The sequence below is a fragment of the Podarcis filfolensis genome, assembly GCF_964270895.1.
Source record: "Podarcis filfolensis genome assembly, chromosome: 7".
In the NCBI taxonomy this organism is placed as follows: Eukaryota; Metazoa; Chordata; class Lepidosauria; order Squamata; family Lacertidae; genus Podarcis; species Podarcis filfolensis.
Genome location: NC_139603.1, coordinates 3,863,853 through 3,877,478, shown reverse-complemented (window position 1 = coordinate 3,877,478; position 13,626 = coordinate 3,863,853). Strand labels below are relative to the sequence as shown.

Genomic DNA, 13,626 nt, shown 5'->3' with positions numbered 1-13,626 from the left:
TGTGAGAGAGGCAGTTGCCAATAGGCAGTGCAACATTTGCTGATGTCACATGGCCCCCATGTGACTCCTTGCGCCTGGGTTTGGGACACATTCTATTACTTCAGTGGCTAGCAGGGGATGAAGTTGAGTATTTGCAGGCTACAGAGGAGACTCAGTCTCTAGTATGAACATGGAACATGGAATGCAGTGGAGTCTGAATTTGGGTCTAAACCACAGAGCCTAGGACTTGCTGATCAGAAGGTCGCTGGTTCGAATCCCCTCGATGGGGTGAGCTCCCGTTGCTCGGTCCCTGCTCCTGCCCACCTAGCAGTTTGAAAGCACGTCAACATGCAAGTAGATAAATAGGTACCGCTCCGGCAGGAAGGTAAACGGCGTTTCCGTGAGCTGCTCTGGTTTGCCAGAAGCGGCTTAGTCATGCTGGCCACATGACCAGCTGTACGCTGGCTCCCTCAGCCAATAAAGCGAGATGAGCTCTGCAACCCCTGAGTCGGCCATGACTGGACCTAATGGTCAGGGGTCCCTTTACCTTTACCTTTAAAAAACAATATGTAAGCTACCATATTTTTCCGTGTACAGTATAAGAAAATATTTTCCCCAAAAATATTTAAGTTTAAAATTGGGGGTCGTCTTATACATGGAATGTTGCAATTAAATAAATAAATAAATGAATGCCACCATCCATATTCTCCCCCCCCCCAGCCTCCCCTCACTATTGGCCTCACGACAAACCCTGGTCTGGTACTCCCCCCCCCAGCAGCCCCCACTCCGGACATTGCTCCTTCCACCCGGTTCCCTCAGCCGCCCCCTGGCTACCCAGACCCCCCCCATTCCCCAAGCGCACTCAGTCAGCTCTGGCAGTCACAGCTCCTCGATCAGCGTTTGCATCTGCTGGCGCTCGTGGAATAAATACGGTACATACCGTAAATACTGAGACAAAAGTGCAACACACAGGCGGGAGAGCTGGAGCTGCAGCTACAGTGGAGTTACACTGAGCTGACAGGGGCAGCCGCCATTACACAGCTTGCCTCACTGTTTGATGTTTAAATATATGGTACTAAATATACAGGTGTTTTGAATATTTAATAAAATATCAAAGTTGTTCTGTTTGGTGTTTAAAATATTTATTTCTTAATTTGGGACTCAAAAAATAGAGGTTGTCTTACACATGGGGGCATCTTATACCCAGAAAAATACGGTATTTCCCGGTTTGGGGGGGCAGTTTATGAACGTTTGCCAAGTTTTTTTGTTGTTGTTACTTGTGACATTAGCCATTGTGGGAGGAAGGCCTGAATAGTCCCAGCTTTTCATCCTCATCATCCATTCTGAGTTTGTTGGAGTCACATTAGATATGGCAGTTGCCTTTTATAGAGAGAACATAACTAACAGCTCACCAAGTCTCATGAGCAATGAGGGGGTGGGCAATTCAGTTAATCCCCCCCCCACTCCTTGTTTTTCCTCCACCACTCTCCCTCCATCCTCCCATTTCTCAGGAAGCCCAGTGCCTCCATCAGAATAAAGGGAAGGGAAGGGGGTGAATAGCTTAGCAGAGTTCTTGGGCAAACTTGCACATGGTTGTAGCTTCAGCCAGACAGCCCCTAAATGGCTAACAGACATTTTCATTCTATCTCTTTTCACATCTCTGACATGATGTGTGAGATGCCCAGATAATTGTTTGTTCCTGCAATTGTGGGTTTTTCCCCTTTGGGTGCTCTGGGGGAGCAATGTAATTGGCTTGTCCCACTGGCTCAGCAGGTGTACACTTGTGGGTGCCTAGCTGGGTGTGTAAGGAGCTCCAGTTTCCTTGGTGCCAGGAAGTCTGGGGAAAAGGGCTTGCAGTAAGATGACTTTCCAGGGCCCTGCAGCTAGCCAAGACCAAGAAAGCACACCTTTTTCCCAGGATGGAAGAGAGGGTAGGAAAAGTGGGTGCATTTTGGACTCGCAGCTGTCCATGGAGGCGCAGGTCAATTCTGTGTCCAGGGCAGCTGTTTACCAGCTCCACCTGGTATGCACCACTGAGGCTGAGACCCTATCTGCCCGTGGACTGTCTCACCAGAGTGGTGCATGCTCTGGTTATCTCTCGCTTGGACTACTGCAATGCGCTCTGTGTGGGGCTACCTTTAAAGGTGACCCGGAAACTACAACTAATCCAGAATGTGGCAGCTAGACTGGTGACTGAGAGCGGCCGCCGAGACCACATAACACCGGTCCTGAAAGACCTACACTGGCTCCCAGTACGTTTCCGAGCACAATTCAAAGTGTTGGTGCTGACCTTTAAAGCCCTAAATGGCCTCGGCCCAGTATACCTGAAGGAGCGTCTCCACCCCCATTGTTCTACCTGGACACTGAGGTGCAGCTCTGAGGGCCTTCTGGCGGTCCCCTCACTGCGAGAAGCCAAGTTACAGGGAACCAGGCAGAGGGCCTTCTCGGTCGTGGCACCCGCCCCGTGGAACGCCCTCCCACCAGATGTCAAAGAGAACAACAACTACCAGACTTTTAGAAGACATCTGAAGGCAGCCCTGTTTAGGGAAGCTTTTGATGTTTGATGCATTACAGTATTTTAATATTTTGTTGGAAGCCGCCCAGAGTGGCTGGAGAAGCCCAGCCAGATGGGCGGGGTATAAATTATTATTATTATTATTATTATTATTATTATTATTACTATTACTACTACTACTACTACTACTACAACAACAACAACAACCAAACTGCGGGAGGCAGTGGAGGACAGGAGTGCCTGGCATGCTCTGGTCCATGGGGTCACAAAGAGTCGGACATGACTAAACAACTAAACAACAGCAATAATAATAAAGAATCTAAGAAGGAAGAAATGTGGACATGCATGTGATGGTAGTCAGGGAAAAGTGGGAATTCAGTGGTCAAGGTCATGACCAGATGGAACCAGAGTTTGTGCTATCTTGGGAGCCTGAGAATTTGGGTAAGAAAACTAAAGTTGGAGGGTCTTCCCAACCCTAACCCTAAGTAATATTAGTAATAATCATTTATTACCCACTATGGGAGGAGGGTATATGATAGTGTTCTTGTACATATTTGCAACTTGCACCAGCCTGTTGTTCTTTCTAAACTCTGAAGTGGAGATGAAATACCCGGAAAACTGTTTCAACAATCCACATCTCTTTGCAGGCTAAACGGAAAGGAATGATCCAGGTGACTCTTTCTGGGCTGGGGTTCCTCAGCCCACCCGAAAGAAATAAATGTGCAGTTTCCTCCACTGTGGATAATCTCTCTATATGTGTGGGTATCATTTCTGCTGAGTTGTTGAAAGTCATCAGAAAGAGGACCAGGTAGAGCTTTGGATTAATCCATTTTATTAACAGGTTCATCATCATTTGTACATGATTCTTAGTTCATCATTTCAAATAAAACTATCAAACTGTACAAAAACAAAGAGATTTAAAAAGGGGGTGGCAAAACAGGATGGTGGCTTCCCCAGTGGTACGAAACATGGAAACTCAATAATTTATAAATTCTCAAAAGCTGTGAGAATCCAAACAAATCTCTTTATTATCTTCATCTTAAAAAGCTGCAAAAATAGAAACTGTAAATTACTGTAATTAGCAGCCACAAGATCCTTTAAAACTGGAACTTGATTAACTGTGAGCATGTCTAGAAAAGAAGATGAAAATGAGTCAATCAGTAAATAAAGTGCTGAAGGCCTTGAAAACGCAGCGGAGTCACTTCTACCACAGCAAGAAAGGAACAGAAGCACAACATCCCATTGAGCGAGTATATTTATGCTTACAGCAAAATGGAATATGTACAGCTATCTGTGATGAGCAGCTCGGTCCCCCACCCTCCCCACGCGTGTCGCCTAGCTTGCAGTTGCCTGAATGCCCATGAAGCAGAAGCAGAAGGGAAGGGGCACAGGAGAAGAAGCAAGAGGGAATTCCCTATTTACGGTGGCCGAGTGCACGGCAAGAGTAGAGCCTGCACTGCAGCACAGCCAGCCGGGATTCAGTTACAGAAGAGAAAAAGAAATGTCCATTAAGCTACTAAATGTTCAAAACGTTCTTAGCACTGCTAAGATCCCTGTATAGCAAAGTTATTTTCTTCCTGTCCGTATTTTGGGCACTCTTACCTTTACAAGGTTATATACTTGACACCAAGTTTTAAAACTGTACGTACATTTTGGCAGTAGAGCAGATAATGTAGTTATTGCAATACATGGGCCACTCACTGAGTTCTGGTGATAGCATTTGATCTTACATGTACACTGTTCACCCAGTTACCTGTAGAAATGCTGCCCATTGATTCTGTTTATCTGCTGTCCTAGTATTTCTTGACTCGTATATTGTAAGGACTGTGGCACTGCAGCACCACTGGTAGTAGTTAAAGTAGTTAAAGGAACAGATCTGGTCGTGTCTCCATGTTGCTACAGCACTGCAGCGGTTGCTCAGTGGAAAATCCAGCTGTTTACAAGGAAACACAGCTGGCAAAAGAACATCCCAATCCTTGTATGGAAAACTTGTCCATTTATTGCATGCACAGTAAAGGGAAATGTTGACAGTGATAACCAGTGCAGACAGTCTATGATCCTGGAATACTTAAGCACCAGAAGAGAAGCTTCTTTGAATTCTTTCTGCTGTAGTATTTGCATTATGTACTTAATGCACACCCAAGAAACTATTGTGCTCATAAGTTTCAGTTGAGGAGGACAAGATACCACTTTCTGGTTACTTTAACCTATTGGTTACCTGACGTGTTCTGGTCTGTCATGTCTTTCTCTGCTTTGCTGTTTACCACAGGCAACTGCCCTTGGCTAATGGAAGGGCTGGAGTAAGTCTTCCTCAAGGAAATGTCTTCAGCTTCCATTGTGAAGAGGTTGGCTTCTATTTTTTCCAGATCATCTGTCCCGGCCTTTATCTTCGCACACAGAAGATTGATGTATGTCTCATAGCGGCTTTTCTGTGAAGGACAATGAAACAGACCAAAAAGCCTGAGAGAGAAAGTCAGAAATGACCAGAACAATAGATAGAGAGACAAGTGCTGGGGATTTCTCTTTGTGACCAGGAGGATGTGTTTGCTTCAAGGATGGGTAAGCTGTCAATAAGGGAGCGACTACAGGACCCTAATCTGGTTCATTACATCACATGAATTGACATATAAATCTGCTCCATCCCACATTTATCTGAATAATTTTTGGGAAACTTCTTTAAAAATCCACAAAAAATTAATTCTTTTTTTTTTTTTAAGTTAAGTAATTAGGAGGTGGTTTAAGAGTTCTCTCTCTTCCCTGTTCCCCTTTCTTCTTCCTTTTTACACCTACCAGCCCTGGTTTCTGCCACAGCAACTCCCTGAGAGCAAGGACACAGCATGTCCCATCATGCGCAGGAGGAATTGCAGTGCATTTTCCAACACATGCAGCAGCAGGAGCAGCAAGCTAGCTTCTTTGATGGTATGGAAGGACTAGTGATGGGGAAAATGTCTTCCAGCTTGAGCTTCCATTAGTGCACTTTAGAAGTGGACTTACTCGTATGTGCATATTTTCTATCAAAATATGCATTTTGAAATACATTCTGGTACATTTTTGAACTGAGCTTTTGAAGGGGAGCTAAGTCTGGATCCATGCCAGGATTAGTCCAGGAAGGGTGGATCAGATCCCTTCATCTTGGAATGCACAAATACTTAATTCCTCAAGCATCGTTACATGCACTCGGGCTCCTGGCCAATGAATTCTGTGAGGACAGAGAAGGTGTACCTCTTTTGGACAAGCCAAAAACAAAGAACAGAAGAAGCTCAGAAAACCCAATAAAATACAACTTCAGCAGAAGAACTACTGAGAATGGATAACACCTTGAGCTCATGCATTGTGCAGAAATCACATGGGCACGCACTATGCCCTGAATGCCTCACTTCAGGTGGATAATAACTTTGTTTATCTCAACAGTTTGAGGACCTTCCTAAAGATCTGATACTCATATCAACAAAGAACCTTATTTATAGTGTTTTACAGGTATAAAGCTACTTGGGAGACGTGGAATTAAGTCTAATCAGGATAATTACACAGGGAACTGAGTCTTTTGACTGCCGGGAAGATATTGTAAGCCCTGAGAGAGAGAGAGATGCTTAGAGGTTTGCTTTGTGTGCTTCATTTCTGCACTAGGAAACCATGTTTAGGGCCCTACAAAAATATATTCCCTGGGAGAGCATCCCAGGCACCATAAGGTATTGCTCATGCCCCATCTGAGGGTGGAAAGAGGAAGTCAGACCTCAGAGAGGAAGATCTGGCCCAAGTGGGTTCCCCACCACCACCACTGCAAAACCTTCTGTTCCCATTGCTTCACTGATCATAGAATCATAGAATCATAGAGTTTGAAGAGACCACAAGGGCCATCGAGTCCAACCCCCTGCCAAGCAGGAAACACCATCAGAGCACTCCTGACATATGGTTGTCAAGCCTCTGCTTAAAGACCTCCAAAGAAGGAGACTCCACCACACTCCTTGCCAGCAAATTCCACTGTCGAACAGCTCTTACTGTCAGGAAGTTCTTCCTAATGTTTAGGTGGAATCTTCTTTCTTGTAGTTTGGATCCATTGCTCCGTGTCCGCTTCTCTGGAGCAGCAGAAAACAACCTTTCTCCCTCCTCTATGTGACATCCTTTTATATATTTGAACATGGCTATCATATCACCCCTTAACCTCCTCTTCTCCAGGCTAAACATGTCCAGCTCCCTTAGCCGTTCCTCATAAGGCATCGTTTCCAGGCCTTTGACCATTTTGGTTGCCCTCCTCTGGACACGTTCCAGTTTGTCAGTGTCCTTCTTGAACTGTGGTGCCCAGAACTGGACACAGTACTCCAGGTGAGGTCTGACCAGAGCAGAATACAGTGGCACTATTACTTCCCTTGATCTAGATGCTATACTCCTATTGATGCAGCCCAGAATTGCATTGGCTTTTTTAGCTGCCGCGTCACACTGTTGGCTCATGTCAAGTTTGTGGTCAACCAAGACTCCTAGATCCTTTTCACATGTACTGCTCTCAAGCCAGGTGTCACCCATCTTGTCTTTGTGCCTCTCATTTTTGCCCAAGTGCAATACTTTACATTTCTCCCTGTTAAAATTCATCAGGGAGAAATGTAAATCAGGGAAATGTAATCAGGGAGAAATGTAAACTGATGCTGGAGCTCAGACATTTGTAGAGCCTGACAAGGGTGTGGCAGGGACCTATCTAGTCCTCCAACACGCCCCCAAACCAGCGGGGAGACTATGCAAGCTGACAGGGTGCATTTCTCACCCATTGTTTCCAGTGGGTAGAATGATGGAAAGTCCCTAGGAATGTATATGTGACCCTGCAATTCTACTTCAACCCTGGTGTCATGAGCCCAGCAGGACACTGGAACTGGTGACTCATTTGCCTCCAGTTCTCCCTCCTGCTGTCTGCTTGGACTGCTCCCTAAAAGTCTTTAAACAGAAAGAGATTATGAGCTCACCCATGCTTCCCCAGTCATTCTCTCCAGGTTTACCCTATCTTCGTCCCACAGATCATTTGTCACCTGGAAAGCCTCACCTCAAATATTAAGTAATGCTCTTTCAGGCGATATTCTTCAGCCTCTTTGGACTTGAGGCCTTTCACTACCGGGTGTAGTTTATGCTCTGTTAACTCATCTGCAACTTGCCTCATTTTATTCTCATGAGACTGCAGCTGCTCCTCCTGGAAGGTGAGGAGGAAGAGAGACTGAGTCAAGTTCTTCAGAAATAAGCATGTATACAAATACAAAGGGATTTGCCAGAATTCAGACTTTGCACTTTTTCTGGAGACATATAGTTGGAACAGACCTGGCCAGAGTCACACATGCCTTCGTTAAAAAGTTACAATTGGATTCTCACATGGAACTGCCTTTGAAGTAGGACCAGATGCAAACTGCTCCAGCTGAATTTTTTTATTGTGCTACTGAGTGGATCATGTGACCACATCATTACATTGACTTCGTATGTCTGTTTCCAGCACAATTCAAAGTGACTGTTGTTACCTTTGAAGCCCTGAATGGTTTGGGATCATTGTAGTGGAGGCTGTCTGCCCACCCAGGTCCTCAGGCTTTTCTATATCCTGCCACCAGCAAGGGTTCAGTTAGTGAGTACATATCAGATGGACCCAGTGGCGTAGCGTGGGGGGTGCAGGGGGGGCGGGCCGCACCGGGCGCAACATCTGGGGTTAGGGCAAATCCACGGGTTAGGGGGCGCAAATCCATGGGTTAGGGGGCGCAAATCCAGGGGTTAGGGGGCGCAAATTACTTGCCTTGCCCCGGGTGCTGACAACCCACGCTACGCCACTGGATGGACCTCTCTGCAGTGGTTTCTGGACTCTGGAGCTCCCTGCCCCAGGAGTTCTACCTGGCCTGCTCTGTGAGGCAAGAACTTTTATTTCAACAAAGCCCATGGGCTTAGCTGGTTTCTGGGTGATCTCTCAAACTGGATTCTTTCTTCTGCTCCTTTTAGATTGTGTTGTGTTGTATTTTTAATAGTGTTGATTGTATACCACCTTAATGCTGCAGAAATATTTTTGGAAATATTAGATATGGATTTAGAATGAATATTTAAATAAAGAAATAACATAAACAAACATGGTGGAATGTAATGGGTGGTCTATCACCACTAGCAAGGTGACCCTAATGTCAAAGTTGCCACAAGGGAATCACTCTGAGGGTGAAAGGGTAGCTGTGGGAAGATCCTGTCTCCCTCTTGTGGGGGAGCCATTTTGGAGGTCTTGGAGAGGAAGCAAGAATGACACCACATGCCTCTTCCCTTTAACAAGAGTGGACAAATGTGGCAGACAGGTCAGGAAGGGTGAGGACTGAGGGCAGGCAGTTTGTTTTATCCCAGATTGCAATCTTGCTTCATTCTACCATTATTAGTTTGTGTGATCCTCAATGACTGTGCTAATGTCGTGAAGAAATTAAGAAAAAATCGGCCAAGATGAAGACTTAAGCATACATTCAGCACTCAGTTGGGTGGCTTTCTGCCATATATCTACATACACACACTTTTTGCTTTTTCCTTTTACCTGACAGAGCTTGGTTGTTGAAGATGGCAAGAGAGGACGGCAGAATTTTTTCATGGAGCAAATAGCAGCTGGAAATGCAGGGGCAGAAAAAATGGCAGCCACCAAGTTTATTCTCAGAATCCAGGACAGCATTTCTCCTTTGCTTCTATGGAGACCAGGCAGGGTTGAAGGAAGAGGACCATTACACATAAGAGTAGGAGAGGCAGGATGTGTCAGAAGTGGGGCGGGAGAGAGACAGAGAACACACATGCCAATATGATAAAAGTGAAGGGAGACTCAATACATTTCTCTTCCCACTAAGCAGCCTTTCTGAACTGCTGGGTGTGTATTGAAGCCTTTGCTAATGACTTGAGATCCAAGCAGTCTGGGACCAGATTATCTGAAAGAATGCCTGATTCAATATAGACCTGCCTACCCACTTTAATTGTAGCAGAGGAGGTTCTCTGGTCATCCCGCTTCCTGTGGGAATCCATTACATGACCACCAGGAAGAGGGTCTTCTCTGCATCCACTTTGTGAATTTAAGGTAAATTAAGGGGGTTGGAAGCCCAGGTGCAGTTTCCAAAATAGGGCCCCCACTTCTCCCCAGAAGGAATGCATGAAATAAGGTGCCACACAAAAGTCTTGTGGTATCTCAAAGATTAACACGTTTACAATGGCATAAGCTTTCCCCTCGATCACCCCTGTTTTTGCACCCTCTTCCCTCTTTCATCTAACCATGTCATAGAGATGTAAACCAGACAAGAACCTTCATCCAAAATCAATCATCTCTTGGTTTACGTGGTTAGTGGAATGCTTGGTGGACAGTTGCTAGTGCCAGTTAAGTAGCCACGTCTGCAGGAGTCCTCAGAATAGGGATATAGACTGCTTGCGTCTTCTGAAGGCAATTGCCATAGCTGTATGCAAAATAGTTGGCCATGGGTCTTAGAATACGGAGGCAAAATCAAGAGAGCCCTTCCACAGCCAATAGTACATGGGGGGGGGGCTTATTTGGAGGTGGTCAGATCTTTCACTATTGGAGGGTGGGGTGGGAGGCACATATTTGAGAAAGGGAGAGAAAGAAGTAGATCACACCGATATCTTATTATTCCAAAGAACTCAGTACCTTACACAGTTTCCCCAGAAGCTTACAAGGCCATACCTGCTTAGCTTCTGCAGTAAAACAGAGACATGTTCCTTCAGGTAATAAGGAGCTATAATGCCAACTAAGCAGTGATGTCCTGTTTTCTAATTCTGCCTTTAATAAGAAACACAATGTGACAAGGTACTTATGAATAAGCCCCCTTGAGATGAGGACTTTCGTAGCGTCCCCCATGATGTGGAGAAGGGCTGGGCAATCTGCACTTGGCCAGGTGCAAGGACAAGAGTAATCCCTCATGGGTTCTGTTGGAACACTTACGGCGCTTGGAAGAGGAACACTCTCCAGTCTGCAGTCTTCAGCTTCAGCACATTGGATTTTTTGCTATAATCAGAGGCTTTTGTGGCTAAGGCATGGTGAATGCGGATGGCATTCTTTAGATCAACTTCAGAAAGATCTTTGTCAGGTTTGTATTCATCCTGTGAAGGAGAAGAGAGATAACAGTGATAGCAACTCAGATAGAATCATGCTGGAAGGGACTTACTAGCTTTCCAAAACTGTTCCAGGCAGGTGTTTATCCAGTGTCTCCTTAAACACACACACATACACATCTCAAATGAAGAAAATAAAAGACAGAAGAGATTAATCAAATGACACCCACTAGTTGGCAATATTAGTCTCACAGGAAAGGGTAGAAGGAACAGTGGCTTTGATTCAAAGAACCATGAGGCGCATGAGTTTGTTAGCACTGCTCTGTGAATTATTGTTCTAGAATAAAGTTTGTGCTATGTTGCATCTTGAGTTGCATCATATTGTTAGAAAAATGAAGCATGATACAGGTTGTAGTGTTTAAGTGTGTGGTGTATTTAGGTCCGTATAGTTAAAGCCATGGTTTTCCCAGTAGTGATGTATGGAAGGGAGAGCTGGACCATAAAGAAGGCTGATCGCCGAAGAATTGATGCTTTTGAATTCTGGTGCTGGAGGAGACTCTTGAGAGTCCCATGGACTGCAAGAAGATCAAACGTATCAATTCTGAAGGAAATCAGCCCTGAGTGCTCACTGGAAGGACAGATCGTGAAGCTGAGGCTCCAACACTTTGGCCACCTCATGAGAAGAGAAGACTCCCTGGAAAAGACCCTGGTGTTGGGAAAGATGGAGGGCAGAAGGAGAAGGGGACGACAGAGGACGAGATGGTGGGACAGTGTTCTCAAAGCTACCAGCATGAGTTTGACCAAACTGCGGGAGGCAGTGGAAGACAGGAGGGCCTGGCGTGCTCTGGTCCAGGGGGTCACGAAGAGTCGGACACGACTAAACAACAACAACAAGTATTTAGGCAAGTGAAGTGCACTGGGGTCGGGACCCATGCTGTTATATAAAATCAATGGGGTGTTGCAGAGAGAAAACGCGGGTGGCTGTGTACTGCAGATTTAGTAGATGCGATGATCAACGTTTTGCCCGACACATGAGCAGCCAGTTGCATCAGTGCCAGCAATACACAAATTCTTTGTTAGCCAGGAGTTAGGAGTATGACGTAACTGAAATGTGCACCACACAGGACAAATCCTTTTCTTTCAATAAACTTTATTGTTACAGGCCAGTGAACAATTGTGCTCTATACAAGTGGAAGTAGCTTTTGAGACGCAGCTCTCCTGTTTGACACCCCCTAGTGCCATTGACATCAGTGCCTGTGTCCACGCACACACTTGCTCTTCTCCTCCTCTGTCGTGTTCCAGGGGACTCTCGCCTGGCCCTGACACATGGCGGTCCAGGAGGTTCTGCACCAACCCCTGGTGCACTGATCCATGACCCTCTCTCACTCTGCATGGGCTCTTCGTCAACGCCAGCCATTTCGCTCGTGGTGCTTGTGGCAGTTTCTTACATGGGTTCTCCCCCACAAAAGTTAACTGGTGTTTTCCTTAGACCCCTCAGCTCCTGTCCTCAATTGTGCATAGCTCCACTAACATTCAGAAGTCCAGTCCACATAGCCTTGTACTCTTGTATGGTTGTTTGATGCAGTTGGTGAACTCCTGGCAGATGGACCTCATCATGCTAGTGTTCTTCTCAATCTGCCTTTTTCTGGGCCCACACATCCATAACGATATGTGGGTGGTGTTGGGCATCTTTCAGCAGGTGGGCAGCGCATGCTGTATGCCTCAAGGGATGGCAAGGGATGCTTCTGGTGGTGATGACACATAGACATTTCTTGTCCTCCTATTATTGGTGGTTACACCTAAGGAAGAGAATAATGGAAAAGATCAAACATGACACAGCCAGCTGGCACCCATACATTTTCTGAAATACATATACACTTACAACATTCATGTACACAAACAGCCCACTTACATGGTGATTCTCAGGTACAACGTGCTGATAGCTTACATTTCATCAAACAGGTTGTCCGTTCAGAGAAGTCCTTGAAGTCTTTGTGGTCACGCCTAAAGTCTGAGGTGTCTTATCTGTGCATTGAATGACAGAAATATATCTGTAATACTCAGTACATAGATCAAGGAAATTATGCTAAATAGAAAACAATTAAAGCCAACCAACCATCAGATGAATAATTGTCATTATGCCATTAAGAGGAACTCCCACCACAAAGTTTTTGCCAGGCTTCTGGAAAGAAAGTGTAGTACACACACAGAGTATGGCATTACTTGTAGAAATTCACACTGTCATATTAATAGATGGTAGTTAAGCATTGCTAGAGAAAACTGACACCTGACCTCTCTGAAGGCCAACCAAAGGATCCCTTCCACAGTAATCTCTGAGAAATGGGGAGAAAAGCGTGAGTCCAAGCAAAATTAAAGCAGAAATATTTGAAAGCATTTCCCAATCATAAGTGATGTTTTCCACATGGTGGAAATGTGTAATGGTGTCAAAGAAATAATGGAGGATTTTAAAAATCATTTGATAAGGATTCTAAGCTAGTCTATGAAATTCTGTAGGGCAGAATAATAAAGTACTAGAATCTTATATTTTAGTCCTTTATATGTTTGCAAAAACGTAGAAATAATCAGTACCACCCGAAACTAAAGAACAGGTTGGTAAACTGTTGGACTTTGCAGCAATGGCTAAGTTGACACATTTCCTTGGATTTTGGGAAGGAGAAGAAAGACAAGACAAATTTTTTTATTAAATATAATGAAAGATGGGTTAATATCAAATATGAGTTATGGTTTTTGCAATGTTCTAATAATAATTATTTACAATAGCTAATAATGTAGCTTAAGATATAATAGGTATGCTGGCTTCTGCAGAGAATTCTTATTAACTATAAATGTAATATCAGTTTGGGCTGTTTTTAAAAGAAATCCCATCTACCGTGAGTGATTAATGTTTATGTGAACCTCTAAAAGAGTGGATCTACTTTTCATCTGCAGCAGTATTTGTAAAACATATTTAACACATATGTGAAAAGTGTTCAGTTGGTTTTTTCCATCTATCTTTGTTTTCAGGTTGTTCATAAATATGCTGTTATGAAATTGTACAAACTTTAATTTTATATATTGGGGTTTCCATTTCCAGCTGTGAA

The 13,626-nt window shown here is 44.6% G+C and overlaps 1 protein-coding gene across 1 annotated transcript in view; it reads right to left on the bottom strand.

The window, feature by feature from the left end:
* Positions 1-3,305: 3,305 nt before the first annotated feature.
* Positions 3,306-13,626, bottom strand: part of PSD2 (pleckstrin and Sec7 domain containing 2) — a 54,307-nt gene continuing 43,986 nt past the window's right edge. Inside the window, exons 12-15 of the mRNA XM_083624452.1 lie at positions 10,416-10,573; positions 9,018-9,162; positions 7,524-7,667; positions 3,306-4,923 (exon numbers count right to left, since the gene is read on the bottom strand). Coding sequence (XP_083480578.1) covers positions 4,702-4,923; positions 7,524-7,667; positions 9,018-9,162; positions 10,416-10,573 — 669 coding nt within the window. The 3' untranslated portion in view covers positions 3,306-4,701. The remainder of the gene's footprint in view (positions 4,924-7,523; positions 7,668-9,017; positions 9,163-10,415; positions 10,574-13,626) is intronic.